At 37.5% G+C, this 17,711-nt stretch overlaps 1 protein-coding gene across 1 annotated transcript in view; it reads left to right on the top strand.

The window, feature by feature from the left end:
- Window positions 1–17,711, top strand: part of Rsrc1 (arginine and serine rich coiled-coil 1) — a 372,541-nt gene that overhangs the window by 256,125 nt on the left and 98,705 nt on the right. The window contains exon 7 of the mRNA XM_077793852.1: window positions 17,014–17,085. Coding sequence (XP_077649978.1) covers window positions 17,014–17,085 — 72 coding nt within the window. The remainder of the gene's footprint in view (window positions 1–17,013; window positions 17,086–17,711) is intronic.

Below are 17,711 nucleotides of genomic sequence, written 5' to 3'. Positions count from 1 at the left end.
ATTAGTTCCTGTAGCTTATAAAAACATTTGAGTTCACTAGAATGCTTAAGGATGAACCATCCATATCTGAATGTTTATAGTGTTTGCATTTGCAGGTCTGTCATTTCTCTAGACAGGTGCCTTACTGTCTTTGTTAATCATTTAACTGTGAAGTAAAGGGGAACTTCTGTGTACACTTATTTTTTAAAAATACTTACAGATATTGATACTGTATGCATTCTTGATTCAGCAAAAATGTCAAAACCTTTTCAGGGCTGGGGCTGTGGTTCAGTGGTAGAACACTTGCCTAGCATGTGTGAGGAACTGGGTTCGATTCTCAGCACTGTATATAAATAAATGAATAAAATAAAGGTCCATCAACATCTAAAAAAAATTTAAAAAAAAACCTTTTCCGTGTGTAACCAAGGATAAGATTGAGTTGGACAGGAGAGGTGCATTCCCCCAACCCCCTTGTATCATTATTTTTTAAAAAATATTTCTTAGTTGTAATTGGACACAGTATCTTTATTTTATTTAATTATTTTTATGTGATGCTGAGGATCAAACCCAGGGCCTCATATATGCTAGGCATATGCTGAACCACAACCCCAGTCCTATTTCTTTAAATGTTTGTTTTTTTAAAAACATCCTTATTTGTGCATGGAATCTTTATGAAATGAGCCTTCTAAAAGTAGCCAGCTTATGTTCTCATTGGAGGTTCTTAGGGCATAAACACACATGTACACACACACAGAGAACAGCCCCAGAGATGACCAGAGAATGGGCAGCAACATGGCTCTTGTTTTGGCAGGTTGCAAACCTCAGTTTGATGTGCTAGGCGTGCCAGGTAAGCATGGAGAAGTCATAGGTGAGATGAGTGCAGCTTCCAGCCTGTTTACCTTTGGTGAGCACTAGCCGATTGCTATGGGAAGCTTTTTACTTATTCAACATTAATATAATTTTAAATTTTTTCTTATAAGGATTCTCTATGGTTTTCATTATAAAATTAAAGATAAATCTTTTTAACTTAAAAAATTGACTCCTAGACATGATGACGTCACTTTAAGCTATGTAATAAATATTAATGTATTTGTAGAAAAATAATTTTTGATGTGTTAGCAGTAATGTCTGCATATTCTGTTAACGTTTTCAAAACATCGTATTTTACATCATTTCGTAATTCCTACATACTTGTACAAAACAAACATTGTTGATATTAATACTCCCATTTTAGACAGGAGGAAATGAGACGTATAGAGGCTAAAGGACTTGTCAATGGTTGCCTTCATTAAAAATGGTGATACAGATAGGGCCCAGTATTTTGACATTTATCAGGCACATGGAATGATCCTTACACCTTGAAGCTCACTCTCAGATTGGAGGACTAGGTATGTATTTACACACACACACACAAACACACACACACCCCTCTTACCTAAGCTGGAGTGAAACAGTTGTGCAGAGGGTGGGTAAGCACCAAGGGTGAGGTATAGTCTATGATAATATCACAGTCTTATTTTTTATACTTGTCCCACCATTTTTGGTATTTGGGTACTGTACTGAATAGCAATTGATATTTAGAACTATGGCATAACAAAGCAGCATGCTGTCAACTCAGAGCTCGTAGCAGGAAAATGTCTTCCCATGAGGGTTAAGAGTGTCCTCCGAGAAGGTACTCACAGATTGCCAGGAGAAGACATGTCCCAGTTGCCCAGGATCGACAGCTGCTTCACTGTGGTGTACTAAGAGTAGAAATGTTGAAACAAACTTACAGTCACTTCTCTCAATGTACCTGGCTTTCTTTTATTCCTTGGTAGTTAGGAATAAGCCTTCCCTTGCCAGTAGCTGACCCTGGGATCTCAGGGATTTTACCATTAAAATAAATTTAAAGTGAATCTTGGAGAGGGTGGTCAGTGTCGGGGAATGGAATCTACCCTTGCCCAGAGCCTAATCCAAAGCTAAGCAGAAGTAAAAATATTAGAGTGGCTCTTTGAGTCAATAGAAAGGCGTTTTATGAGTCAAATCAGAGAAGATTTGACATTTTAAAAATATTTAGTTTGAGATATTTCTTACACAAGGTCACTAGAGGCTCATTTGTATGCTCATTTGTAATGTGTAGCACACTTAGGAGTAAGCTCTATTAAGCCTGAATCCTGAAAGAGGCACCACTGCCCTGCTTTGGCTATCTAGGTACAAGATATGAGTGGCAAGGAAATGTCCACTGATCCTGTCACAGAAGCAGACAGCACTGTGGAAGCTTCCTTAACCTCAAGGTGTAAGAATGAAAGCCCAGTGGGGACTGCCTATGCTCAGCCTCCAGAATGAAGCCCACTGCGTTATCCTGCTATGCCAGTGTGCCACACCCTGCAGTTCTGTGTGTAATGGGCTCTGGTACCAACAGCTGCTCCTGCTGACTAGGGAGCAGCAAGGAGGTGAAGGCCTCTGCTGCAGCCACTGCAAGGGAATTTGGGGGCCAGCTACACTGCCTTCTGCATCTCCTGGAGACTAGCTTGCTTCTCTGTGAAGCAAGTCTACCCACTGCGTAGGAGGAGGAGCACTGCTGCTCAGTGACTAAACCCCTAATGTCATGTGAGCCCCATGTTCATTTGAAGAACCACTTTCAATTTAGCTGATTACAATAATAGTTAAAATGCTTATTAGTTTTTCCAAATTCTGACATAGAAATGCCAGCTATACATTAGGGTGAGTAATAAAAATGTCAGTTGTAAAGTACTTCCTGGTGTGGGGCAGTAGTTGGATGTTTTTGTTTTGATTTAAATGAGGATAGATCTACTCTGAAGTTTTTTTGTTTGTTTTTTACTGTTGCTCAGAAAAGCATCTGTGATATTTGTTCATAGTAAAGGGAAGGACATTACTCTGAATAAGTGGACCCTAAATGGAGCTCCTGGGATTTGCTAGCAGTCTAAAGCAAGCTTACATCTTCACATTGCTCAGTTTTATGTCTTCAGCTGCAAATGCCTCGTGCAGTTACGAACTGCCTGGCAAGTGCTAGTGCAGGTGCAACTTGGCTAGTAAGAATCAGTCAGGACATCTGGAGGACATGAGGGTGTGGTGATGGAAGAGCATTATCACTGCAGGTACAATTCAGAGTTCAAGGAGAATTATGGCAGCAATGAGTGAGGTGCTCTGTGTGCTTTCCATGTCCCAGGCACTATGTCCCTTGCTAGCCTCCTACACACTCGAGCACCTGTCAAGGAGTGGTGGTGGGCCCCTCTGGGCACAGTGTCCCCACACAGTGTGCCAGCTCTGTGCTCACCATATTTCTTTTTCTATTCAGAATGTCTGAACTTTAATTGGTGTTCTATGCCTGAGTGCTCTTAGAAATGATTTTCTGGTCTAGGTAAAATAGCAGGAGATACACTCAACCTGAATCAGTTCATGAGGAAGTATTCAAAGTTATGCTAGAACTTGAGTGTCCTTTGTTTTAAGATGTGTAAACTAACCAGCATAAAGACGCCAGTCAAGGGACTTTTTAACCTTGGCTTTGAGTCATACCATAACCAGATACTGTCTGTGTGAAGCAGTGACATGATAACTTTGGCCCTCGGCTAACTCCTTGCTGAAGTTATGCTGTTTTGTTTGCACTGTGTGCGTCAGACATGTGGAGGTGGAAGAGTCTCTTCATCTAATACCCACAGAGTCATTCTCCACCAAAATTTAAATAAGCCAGCATTCCATTTCTAGAAAAATATCCTATAGAAATATTGATACATGTCTTAAACATGTGTGCTGAAGGATATTCAGCACAGGATTGTGTGTTACAGGTTTGTGTGTTACAGTGGAATATTGGGAACAGTTTTAGTGTCCAGTTATAAGAGAAACAATGAGTCTCTGGCATAATCTTATTAACAAAGTATTTGTTTCAAACCCTCAAATTCAGTAAGCTTTCCACACTTTGAACTTGTCTGTCCCTCTTTCAGTCATACTTCTTTGTCTCCTTGCATGGCTGACCCATGTAGAGTCTTAACTTTTAATGTCATCCCCTTGTAATTAATTTGTTCCAAAGAAGAAAAAAAATGGATATGAATTGGCATTTAGCAATTGGTAGAAAATTTTAGGGTGGGAAGCTCAGGAATCATATTGGGTCGGAGATGGGAAGAGGCTTATGATATAGGAAATATTGGGGGTGGGGTATGTCTTGCCTGGCTCCTTCCTCCTTTTTTTTCTCTGCGTCCCAGTTACCATGAAGTAACTCTGGTCTACCGTGTCTCTCCACCATGATGCTCTGCCTCACCACAAGCCCATAGCCATAGAACCAGCTTTCCATGGACTGAAATCATGAGCCAGAATAAGTCTTTTCTCCTTTAAATTATTTATGTTAGGTATTTTGGTCACAGTGACAAAAAGCTAATATAATAATTATATGTATTAAATAGTCAGGCGTAGACCTACTGAAAGCCATGTGGGAAGGTCTTTGGTCAGTGTGTCGAGAAAAATTACCTTGAATTCCAGTTCAAATAAAATAATGGCTTAATGCTGATTTACTAAGTGTTTACTGAGCCATTACTGTGTGTAGATAACATGGTAGGTGCTAAGTGTGCAGAGACAAACAAATCCACTCCCTATCAGAAGAAGCTCAGTGTCTTTTATGCAAGGTGCAGAGGAAGAGAATAATGGAGACAGTCTAGGAAGAGGGAGGGGGTCAAGTGGTACCAGAACTGAGCCACTAAGGCAGAATGGACTTCCCAGGCAGGCTCATTTGGGCTGGGGGACTCCACTGGACAGTGGCAATTGGAGTGTGATTATTCAATGCTTCCACAATTACTTGATCCTACAGCCCTCTTAAGTCTGGCTGTCCAGTATCCTTCCCTGTGACAAATATCTTTTTGTTGTTGTTGTTTTAAGTACTAGGGATTGGACTCAGGGATCTTTACAACTAAAGTACATTCACAGTCCTTTTTAAATTTTATTTAGAGACAGGGTTCTCACTAAGTAGCCCAGGCTGGCCTGGACTTGAAATCCCCTGCTTCAGTACCCTTGAGTAGCTGGAATTGCCGGTGTGGCTACCGTACCCAGCTGAGAAAATGTGGCTCTCACAGAGTTGGTTTCCCTCTCTTTTCACTCCATCACTTGTGTTTGACATGTGGAAAACTAGATAGCCCAGGTGACCAGACTTTAGCACTCTGATTTTCATAAATTAGTCTGTCCATGTTCATGCTGACCATGGTCTGCAGAGAAAGGTAGGCACAGTAACATCAGTAGTCTTAAAATCTTTACAGATTTTCTTTCAGTACTCATTATTTATGTAATTGTTAGAGCTGACAGGTGACTAGCTTTAAAAGTTGTATGATGTATGTCTTAAATTAAAAAACAATTTTTAGTAGAATATTTTCTATGTAATTACTCCAATAGCTCCAAAATAAGAAAATTAGCAAAAATTATTTCACTTCTGTAAATCATTGGGGATTAAAAAGTAATATGATAGAGGTAGAATTATTTTATGCTCTTTATTGTTGATTGTTTCAGTGTAATCATTCATCATTTTGTGTATTAGTGAATATTAATATAGGTTATGTTGTAGCATCTTTGCTTTGAATTGGGCTCTGAGCCTCAAACAAAGCGTCTTTGCCCTTTGCTCAACCTGCTGCCTCCATCAGACATGCATGCTGTCAGGACCAACTAGAGCTCCTTCCATGTCTCTCTTCTCATCGGATGGATCCAGATTTGCCTCCAAGCTCTGTGTGTCACTGACGTTTTCTTCCAGACTCAAGCTAGAACCGGAAGATAAGATGAGTTGTGCTCCCCAGCAGATGCACTTATAGTATCCAGCTGTTTGTAGGTGATTTTTCTGGGCTATAACAGAATAAAGCCTAAGGCATCATATTAACTGTGCTGTTTGTATGGGTGCTAATACACTTTGAATAAAACCCTCAATTACTAAGCATTTTTGAGTCCTGACAAGACAGTCCCATGACGTTAATGGTATCTTTATAACCTTTTTAACTTCTGGTTTCTCTGACAGAGCTCTACAATATCAGCAGTGGGTTTGCCCTTGGCAAGCAAAAACTCATTTTGAGAGGATAATAGGTATTTACTATTTAGATAGCTGGCAATAAAATTTCTCTGAATGAGATTTTCCTGAGAAACTATAAACTGATTAAATTACTTTCTTTTAATGGACTGGATGAGCATGTAATAATAGCTCATTGAAGCTCTGTGTCTAGGGTCTTGCTTCCTTTTTCAGGGTTTTGGTGAGTTAGGGGGTTGGTGGGAGTCATTATCATGGCTTGTTCTTGGCTTTTTCTTTGAACTGAATTTTGCATGGATCATTCCTGTAAGGACAGAAGGATATGGCAGTGATGTGTCTATTCACCACAGACTTTATTTCCACCAGAATTAACTTTTAGCAGTTTTATGCCTCATCAGTTCTGTGTTTAGGAAATACACCTCAAAAGAAACATAAATCTAGAAAACTACCCTGTTTTCTAGTTGACACCTTTCTTGACTTATTTAAAATAAATAAAAAATCAATAAACAATTTTGCTCATTGCTTAAAGTCTAAAGTGGAAATTATTTTTTACTAGCATTGACTATTAATACCTATTTCTATTTTATGAGCAATTTGAGAAGAGACTTATTTAATGATTATTAAATATGGATCTTATAAAATTTAGTATAACAATCTGTGATATAAACTATAAGAAAGAAATTTCACATGAGTTTTGTAGAAAAGAAATATTTAAAATGTAATTCATTATTATAAAACTTGATTAAGGAGCATCTCAAAGTTCCATGTAATGTGAATTTTGTCAATAAAGGTCAACGAAGAAAAATAATTTATGTTTTGTGATTTAAAATGTGAAAACCCACATAAAATACATTTAGTAATTCGTACTATAAACATTTTTCTTTAAAGAAAAATCCATTATGGTCCTTGGGGGTGACAGCTTGCAGAATATCTTTCAAGGCCATGAATTTTGCACAGAAGTGCATCGAATTCAGTATTTTTATTGGCAGTCAGAATTTCATATTTGTCACTGTAATAAAATTGTGATTGAAATGGGACCTTGAGTGTCCTGTCCTTATGTGAAGCACTTTGAATTTGAATATCACATGGATCCTAACTTAGAGCACATTCATTTTCTCTTAAGCCTTTGGCACTGACACCTCCATGGCTGGCATTGTTTTTCATTCCAGCAAATCTGTGCTCTTGGCAACCCTAAGTATCTAGGACAGGACACTAGTCACGATAGTAAAGAGTGAAGAGAGAAGCAGTAACATTTGTCTTCTCAAATGATCTGCTCCAGGTCACTAGTACAGGCTCCCAGATACTTCACACAAGTTCAGCTCTTACTGGGTCAACTTGTGCTTTTTTTCCTCCCTTCTTAGGGCTTGAATAAATAAACTTCAGTGAAATATTGTGAAATAGGCTTATCTATTAGAACTTTCAGTGAAAATCTGTCAACTCAATTGGAAAAGTTTTTAAATAGAAACAGATTACTTTGAAGTGGATACCCATCCTCTTTAACAGGCAGTTCCACTTGAATCTTATAACTCTGCAATTGCTTGTGAAGCAGACCTCCTGAACGAATGGCAGCCAGTATGTGATCAATGTGCACTTACATGCCAGTTACCTCTTCAGTGGGACTTGACTGTAGGTTCGCTGCATTCTCCAGCTTGTCCAAGTTGTTCTCAGACCTAGTGATGAATACCCATCTTTAAAATACTAGTTTCTTCCCAGTTTTTTAGTGGCCACTTGGTACCAGTGTTGTGGTATTTGTTACAATGATTTTATGAAGTCATTTAAGGAAAATATCACCATGATTATTACTCTATTATAGATCATGAGCTTTAACAGATCAGGAAAAAGGTTTGTTTTCTGTGTAAAATACAACATCTTAGAGCTTATTCAGATAAAAATTAGAGCTATCAGCATATTTTTGTTTGTCTTTGCATATAGAAAAATTGATTGCTATGTGTACCTAAAAATTTTGTAAGTATATTGAATTTTTAGGTCTTTCTTCATGTTACTAAATTAAAAACTCGGTGAGGAGCTTATTTGTTTTTTGGAGTCTCCATTTTCTGGTATGAATTAATGCCATTATAATGTTTTGGCATTCAACAGAATTCACACAAATAGGAATTTTAATTCAATGTTTTGCTGCAATGATAAACTATATTTACATGCGGCTTTACATTAATGTTCAGGTCCTCCCCTATCCTGCAATACTGCCATGGGCACCTGTGTTAATTCTGTTAGTTTTATGAACTGGAAGGCATTTAATATATGAAATTCTAAATAAATAAATAAATAAATAAGAGTTGGGGACTAACAGAATGTGATTTCATAGCACAATATATATATATATATATATATATATATATATATATATATGTTTTTTGTTTTTTTGGTTTTTTTTTTTGGCATGTGGTCTCTATTAAACACTTCTTACATTGAATTTTTCTTTCTTTTAAAGAGATTTTCCGTTTTAACAGGAGGGAACTGGCATCATGGATAAGGCTTTTACATGGAAACAAAGTAGCAGATTGAAGTGGTTTCAGGGTGTTAATCCCTTGGTAAATCAGCCAGCAGGCTAGCCTTTTCATGGACTGCTGAACAACAGGTTGGTGCCATTTGGGCACTCACAGTGAGAGCCACCTGAGGGAATCAGAGTGAATGGAGTGGAGAAGGGCGGAGGGGGCCTGGCTGCTAGCTTTTGCTAGGGCAGACAGCAAAACCAAGGCCTGGAGCCAGTCCTTCAACCTGGTATTTTCTGTTTCCCCTTGTATCTCCTTAAATTTACATGTTTTCAAGATTATCACGTTTACTTTAAGGGTGACAGTATGTTTTATTATTACACAATAATGAAATTTTTATGAAAACATAAGTGTCAATAAGATTATAAATATTTCATGTTATAAACTTGTACTTTCTCTTCTTGAAAACAGATTTGAAGCTTTCAAACTTGTTTGTTTCCTAATCAAATAGAAGAAAACATTTTGTAATGGGCGCCTATGGAATTAATAGGATTCGATATATTTAAATAATCTTGCCTATTTGAAAATGATAAACATGTTTAAAATAATTTCAATTATTTTATTAAAATATTTTCACAATTTTGTGAACAGATTGCATGAAAAAAATTCTTTGTCATAGTGCTTTATCTGTATTGTACAATGTATTTAAATAATACCATTGGTAAAGAATAGTGAGTCTTTTCAGCACAGTTATCAACACTTACTAAGAAAAAGTATTGAGACTTCAGTGAAGGAATGTAATTTCATGTAAATTAAAAAGAATTTAACCTCAGGAATAGCAAGTTTTAAAATTGAAGATTTTGCATATTATTTAAAATTCCTAAGGTCATGGGTACCTCGCTATTAATAAATATTAGGATAATACAATATTAAGAGTATTGATAAAGAACTAAAATTATAAAACAAGCTGTTACCCTATGCAGTGCTCTCTATGCTTTTAATTTTTCATTTAGAAGGGAGATTTTAAGGATCAATATGAAGATCTGTTGATAATACTATATTTAATTAGAGTAATCAAAAACCATGCTCAGAGCATGACACCTGCCAGGGAGAGCTTCAAAAAGAGAGTAAGCAGCATGCGTCAGAGGCGTCTCTGCTTGTCCACAAGCACTAATCTAGCCCAAGTCCCAACTGGGGCAGCTAGTCAGCTATTTTATTGACTTTGATCTGGTTTGGGGGGCAGTTTATTTTCCCATAATGCCATTGATCAATGATTTCCTTTCAGCAGTGATGTAATTAAAGGGCTTTAGTCGACTTCTGCTGTGTTGCCTTGAAATTTATTATTCTGGAGATTTAAAGAAGATCGATAGGGTGCAGTGGCCCTGTGTTTAGACCTGAGTAGGAGGACCCTACTGAGAGTATAAGGCATGCAGAAAACAAGGCTTCGGGACACAAACAAGATGTTTACCTGGGACCTTGAGCCGACCTACTCACAGCAGATCCTGCATAACCAGTAGCATTATAGTACCTATTTTTATCACAGACTCAACACTACTTCGTCCTCTTTGTTGTTGATTTTCACAGTTGGTTTTAAAGCAATTAAATATTCCTTTTGTCTAAGCAAAAATTAAAATTAGACGTATTGGCCAGAAATGCAGATTCCAGATGCCTGGAAATGGGACTAGAGCATTGTTAATTTTAAAGACTCAGTACATTAGAGTGCTTTATTTTGTGATTGATTTGAACATATACAGGTTTTTAAAAAATATGTTTAGAAATATATGCAATGATCAATTTTCCAAAAGTATCACAGTATCAATAGATCATATTTGGGTAATAAACTCATAGGTCCCACTGCTAGGTAGAAATTAAGAATTGCCTCACAACTTTTGTAGATTTGTAAAATCAATTTAGAAATTCTTTATAGTATATAAATTATTTTTTAATTAGTGTGTTTTAATAAAGTCAAAATACGCTGAATACAAAGGAGCTTATTTAAATCTCCCATTGTCTGTGTTGCTTTGTTAATAAAAGTTCTGAAAATAAAACCTCACCTCGAAACATTTGCAGATCTTGCATACTTCTTTTAGAGGATCTCAGTGCACATGTGCATGTTTTAGATCTTAAGAGATCCTGAAATGATTGTCTAGTCTTCCTTGCCTGGTAGGTTTTGTGGGGCTCAGTTTTGATAGGACAAGCCTGAATGCTTATGGGACAAAAGGCAGCTGTCTGGAATTCTGATCTCTGCCTTGCACTGCTTGTGTGGCTTTTACAAGTGAGATGATCTCTCCAAATCTCAGCATCCCCATGCTGGAACTGACCTTAAATGCTTTCCATCAGCTGGTTATAGTAGTCTTAAAACTTATTTTCTCAACCTTAGGATGGGTCATCTGTTACTTTTAGAGGGTTTGGTCACCAAAGGCATGTAGAAAGCAGCAGTTGCACTTAGAAATCAAAGAAGAAGCAAGCATAATTAACCATTTTGTTCTGCATGGTCAGCGCTGCATGTTGAGCCTCCTGATAAAGGCAACAGGCCAGCTAGCCATGAACAGCTAATGCAGACCTTTTCTGGTAATTTGCCAACTCAATAAACATCAGTTTACAAACACTGCTAAGATAATAGGTCATAGTTAGAGAGTAAGCAGAGGCAAATAGCATTGCAGAAAAACAATGAGCAAATAGCGGATTTATTTACATTTTAATTATCTCCAGTAATCATTTAGAATGAAGTAAGACTTTGTAACTTCTTTTAGGGATACTGATGACTGAGCCAAAAATATTCTACATTTGAATTTAGTGTGTGCAAAGTGAAAGGAGTTAGAGGGATATAGAGTATTGGCCCTCTTGAGCACACAGGCCAGAGGAAAACATATAAAGAAAGTCGTGTAAAATACTGAAATATAAGGCCAAAGAAATGAGCGCACAAATAAAGGTACAGTGACACTAGCTAGGACAGATGAAGGTGGGGGATAATAATGTATCTTTGTGTTTGATTTATCTACTTATTTTCTTGGATCTTCTGCTTGGGGGTTCTTTATGGCGCTATTGTTTCCTAACCTCACGTTCCTGATCAGTGGTTTAGCATCAGCCTTCCTGCTAGCTCCTTAAGGGCAGAAAGTTTTCTTGCTTGTTCGGTAGCTTTTCCCCCATCCTGAAAGAACAGTGGACACATGGTAGATGCTCATTAGAGCTCACAGGCTCTTGAGCAGTTGTCCACATCTACCGAGAAGATGTGCTCAGCACTGTGCTTCAGGAGGGCAACTTTGGGGGACAGAAGGTTACTGGTGAGTTTTCCTGTGAATGAGATGATGAAAGCAGGTGTTAGAACCACCACAATAATAAAAATAAAAGAGGGCAAGTGGAAAATATTCTTTATGATTTTGCTGATATGGAGGGTATAAAAATGATCGAATGTAGGTGAAGTGAAACAGCTAGATAAATGAGATCATTAAACAAGGCGGAGGAAGCATGATCAACAGGATTGAGGGAAGATAAATCCTACTTTGGACATTGTTGCATAAAGACATGAATTTTACATAATCCGTGTTTAAACAAAGTTGTCAGTATTTTCAATATGTGAACATAGTGTTAATGAAGATCTCCTTTCAAACTTGCACTGTGTTTTGAAGCTAAATTCATTGACCAGATAATTGTTCTCTGTGTCACAGACAACTACAGTATTAGCTCATTATTATAGGTTCCTACTCGGTTTCATTTTGTACCTAACTCCTAAGTGCTCTTGTTAAAATGGTCCTGTGTTTGCTTTTTTCCCCCTTTTTGTAGTTTTTGTCTTCAGTAATGTTGTTTGTTCCCAGGGCATTAGGTATCATCTGTGTGCACTAGTTCCTGAATCTACCCACTCCTCTCTGCTCAGTAACTGCCAGCTACCTCTACCAAGTGTCATGCAGGCCAGTCTGCCCTGGACTTTCACTTCCCACCCATCTTCCAGTACATCTTTCCAGTTGTTCACCACAGCATCTTGGTGAGCTCCTCTCTTGCCTCATCCATTCCATCATTACACTCCATGGATTCTGCCTTTTCCCATGCATTTTCATCTTTCCTTTGACCCTTTGTCATTGCCTTTACCCTGGGCAGGTCATCACCATTTCCTGAAATAACTACCTTTTCATAGTCTTTCCCCTTGTAGTCCACAGAGCATCTAGAACAGTCTTCTTAAACTAACTTGAATCCTATAAATTACCTGCACAGAACCCTTGCATGTCTTCCATCTCCCCCAGGATGAATCCAGAATACCCAATAATATAGCACAACTTCTTGCCTGACTTGCCCATGTCTGTGCCTCCAGCCCAGTCTGGAGTCACTCCTAAAGTTTGACCACCCTGGCCTGCTTTGCGTTCCTTGATTTGCATATATTTTTCCAACTGCCTGAAGTACTTGCCACCTCTCACAGACTTAATCTAGGCATGTCATTTAAGGCTTCAGATTAAATTGTATATCAGTGAAGTCTACTTGACACCTAACACTAGATTGTAATAGCTTCTCTGATAGCAGTGTGCACTTCTTCCTATTGATTAGAAGTTTTTAAATTTGATTTTCACAATCAGTTTGATCTTTTGGTGTTTTACTGGATCTGACTGTACATGTTTTGTGTAGCATGTATGCATGGTTTCTAACATTGGAATATGCTCTGAATCTGTTTTTTTTTTTTTTTAATCATTCCACTCTGGTAATTTCAACTATTAATCAAGCATTTACACTTCCCCTTGGAGCTTTTCTTTGACCTTATGGATTATGATCTATGATGCACATGAGGTAGGTAAATGAAGGTTACCACACTGCCATGAGCACAAGCCTGGGTGGTGGCCTCTTTCTCTTGCCTGCCACTTGGCTGTGTTGGACAGATTACCTCCTTGTTCTTTTGCTGTCACTGAGTGTGGTACTGCTAGGCTTCTAGGCACTATAGTTAAGTTTACCTGTTTTGAACTGAAATCATAGTGTTAACTCTTTGGAGGCTTGTTTTTTCAGTGTTTTTAAGGCTTATTTATTTTCATAGAGCTGTGGTGTGTCAGTTCTCTGTAGTAAAATATTTCACTGAAGGAACTACTGTGATTTTTAACCTTTCTGCTGTCAATAGATTTCTGGTTTGTCTTTGGTTTGAAGCTAATAAAACAAAGCTGTTCGGAATATTCTTGTGAGTCTGTCCAGACACACTGTGCTGATCTTCTCCATACCTGAGTGGAGTCACTGCTCATAGTGTGTATCATTTCAAACTTACTAGGTAATGTCAAGCATTTCCAAAGGAATTGTACGAGTTGATTCTTCTGCCACCAGTGTGAGTACCCATTGCTATACCTTCTTCTCACTAATACTTGGTATTGCCAGATGTTTTACATTTTAACTGAAAATGCTGGGATATAGGTCAGTGGTGGAGCATTTACTTGGAGTGCACAAGACCCTGGGTTTGATCCCCAGTACTGCAATCAATCAGTAATGCGGGGGGGGGGGGGTTAAATCATTTTACTTTTAATTTGATTACCAAATTAAAATTGCCATCTCTTGATTACCAAACAAGTTTATAGCAGCTTTTCATGCATACAGACATTTGGATTTCTTATTTCTACTTATGCCTACTTAAGTGTTTAACCCATTTTCCTATGATCTGTTTTATCATGATCTGTTTTAGACAAAACTTATTTATCTGTTTTATCCAACTTATTTAATAAAACTCTTGGTATATTCTCCATATAGTTTGTTTGATTATAGTCAGTAAATACTTATGACTGACCAAACATGGCTCTAGTGTATTTAAGATATGGAACAACATCAATATTTATTCTGCTTTCCATTGCAAGCCATTGTTTGAAATCTTTGTTATCTGACATTTTTATCCCAAAGATAATTCACGATGATAGCTCAAATTTTAAAAGGTCTCTTTCATGTTCATAAGAAAAAAGACTTAACTTCCAGGTTGACTTAAAATATTACAAATGGGTTTGATATTTCTTTATTTTTCTATTTTCACTGCAAAAAAAGTATCTAGCACATAAAAGATACTTCAAGTGTTTAGTGACCACCAAAAAAAAAAGAAGAAGAGAAAAACAAAGAAGGGCTTGAGAATCCTACTATGTGTGATTTGAGTGTTTTTTATTCCTGATAATTCTTCATCCTGTTTGGTGTACCTGTGGAGCACTCCACTAGAACTACAGAGTATAAGTGACTCGAATGATCATATGAGAGCAAGGTACTTGACTCCTTTCCTTGGCTAAATTTCACTCCTTCTTTAATACTCACTTGAGGTGTTACCCTCTTTTCCAGCTCTCCTCCATCAGCCTGAACTAGAGCTGTATTCCACTTCTGTAATTCTATTGCGTATCTGAATTATAAAACTTACTATTGCACTGTTGTAAAAATGGATTTCCTTGTCTTCCTGCTCTCAGGCTTCCTTCATAACTTCTGTAAGTCATCCCTTTATCATCCCACTTGGAGTTACCTGTATTAAGTGTTGTTTGCCCTCTATCTCTGTACCCTCTGAGGACAGTGAGTGGATCTTCTGCAGGCACATTCCATGTGGGTTCGGTTGGGGTCCTTCATTATCTCATGGTTAGATAAGAGCATCTTCCATGCTCCCTGTGTAAGTTCCTGGGCATGTAGTGAACATTTCTCAGTATTTTTACTTGAAAGTGATGTACAAAGAAAAGCAAAAAATATCTTCCAGCTCTCTTTTTTGTTTCATTCTATTATTTGCACTTTTTATTTTTATTTATTTATTTTTATTACTGGGGATACAGTGAAGGGCCTTGTTTATGTCATACAAGCCCAACCACTGAGCTACATCCCCAGCCTCCAGCTCATTCTTTTTCTTTCTTTCTCTTTCTTTTAATGAAGTGATTCTGCTTGAAAGATTCTGTGTGTTTGGAAACTATTAGTTTTATAGAATAAAATAGGAATACTTTCTGAATCATGTATACATCTTGAGCATTCCTCGTCCCAAATGCTTATGAACCAAATGTTTCAGATTTTGGAGGCCCCCCCCCCATTTTGGAATATTTGTGTTGACTTTACTAACTTACACGTTCTGAGTGTTCTTTTTGAGGACATTTTAGATTAGGGATGCCCAACCTGTCCTGGGTCCTCCTGCCTTGTATAGAACATGTCTGGTTTGGGACTCTAGTGGCAGACCATCTTGGTTAGTTTTGGCTCTGTCATTGGTTAATCAACCTGTGCTTCAGTTTCTTCACCAGTAAAAATAAGATGTTAAATATAGAATGTTAAATAAATTAATACATGGGAAAGATTTGGAAAAATTGCTAGTACATAGCAATTTTACTCACTAAATATTGGCATTTATTTTTTCAATTACCTTGTTAATTAATAGTGCAATGTGAAGTGATTGAACCAGAATTCATTATAGAAAAAGAATAAAAACCATTGGGTATTTGTTCTTTCTGGCAGGTATTATAATTTTGCATCTTTGCTTCTTGGAGAAGATGAAAAGCCTGGCAAGGCTAACATTTTATGTTGTATTATAATAAATTATTATTATTTTAATTGGTAATGGAAGTCTTCATTTGTAGCAATATTTGACTTCAAAATACACAATTTGAATAGATTTGTATTTACTAACAACTATTCCTACATTGTTTTACTTTATGAGCTGTTTTTTTAATCAGCCTTTTATTTTAAAGTTTCATGAAATTTGTGATGTAATGTCTAGACTTGTCCTCTATGCTGAAGATCAGTGGATACATATCATGCATACTCAAAATCTGTTTTATTAATACACTCAAACTAAATGCTGTATGTATTTATTTATTTATTGACCGGGAATCATTCTGAAGCCCAAGCTTGCCTTCAATTGGTGATTTTCCTGCCTTAGTTCAGGAGCTGGGATTACAGGCATGTGCCATCATTCCCAATTCCAGTAGTTTCATAACTTGAATTAACATCCTGTTGACATTCATGTGGATTGATTTCCTCCATTTATTTTCTAGTTTTGTTTCTTGATTTTTCTTTTACTATTTTTATACTTTATTCAACTTTTTAAAGCATTTTAATTTATATCCATTTATAACACAGCCCCAAAATTGTTGGACACTTCTCCCATTGAGGAGTGGGTCTGTGCACCTCCTTTTGAATCTAACTTGGTGACTACTTGACTGTTAGTGTGCAGCAAAGTAATGCTCTACCAGTTCTGAGACTTAGGCCCTAAGAAAGCAGCAACTTTCCTATTGCCTCTTGGGATGTTTTCTCCTGGAAATCAGCCTCCATGCAGTAAGGAAGCCAGACAGCTCCATGGAGCCTGCATGTAAGTGCTGGGCTGTTGACTTTACCTAAATTTCAGACAGTAACCCTCATCAGAATGAGCTGGCACATGAATGAGCAGACCTGAAGAGGAGTCTGGCCCCCAGCCATCAAGTCCATCCCAAGGAAACTCATAGCCCAGGTAGATGCCCTGAGGTTACCTCAGTTGATGCTACTCAGAGAACAGCTTTCCTGGGTAAATACTGCCAAGTGCAATTTGTAAGCAAATAGTGATTGTGATTATTTTTTTAAATATGTATTTTTTTAGTTGTAGGTAAACATAATACCTTTATTTTATTTTATGTTTTATGTGGTGCTATGGATCAAACCCAGTGCCTCACACGTGCCAGGAGAGCTCTCTACCACTGCACCATGGCCCCAGACCTAATTGTGATTCTTTTAAACGTGAGTTTGGGTTCACATATTCTACTGTAAAGATAACTGATAAGGGTGAACAATTTTTTTTTCAAAGTAATGTTTTTAAGGGAATAAATATTTTTGGAAATCAGAATTTGACCTTCAAAACTGTTTGATATTTTTTATAAAGGAGTAATACTTCAAAATGTCTGTGATATTTTAAAAGACAATTGATAATATTTATGAGTAAACCAGAATACAATTCCATCACTTTTTGTCTGTTTCTTGCTGCTCTCCTGAAGACAGAAACTGAAAGTCATATTGTCATCATTGTTGTATTCCTGCTGTGTGGAAAGAGGTGGTAAATGTGCTCATCAGCTCACTCTCTCCCATCTGCATCTGTGACATGCCACAGCCAAACAATGTCCTTTTCCATGCTGAGAGCTATTGAAGTGGTTGCCTGAGATGAGAACTGCAGTATACTCAGATGCTTCCGTGCATTGTCACCATCAGGTGCAGTCTTCTTGGCCAAAGCCACCTCGGTGCCCTGTCACTCTGCTTTTCTAGAGACAACCTGCTCTAGATTCATGTTGGAGGGGGTCTTTGGTCCACACACAGAAACTGCTTTCCTTTTCTCTTCCTCTAACTCTCCTGTAGTTTTTATGTAGTTATAT

Source organism: Urocitellus parryii, chromosome 2 (genome assembly GCF_045843805.1).
Source record: "Urocitellus parryii isolate mUroPar1 chromosome 2, mUroPar1.hap1, whole genome shotgun sequence".
In the NCBI taxonomy this organism is placed as follows: domain Eukaryota; kingdom Metazoa; phylum Chordata; class Mammalia; order Rodentia; family Sciuridae; genus Urocitellus; species Urocitellus parryii.
This window is presented reverse-complemented; position numbering and strand designations above follow the sequence as displayed.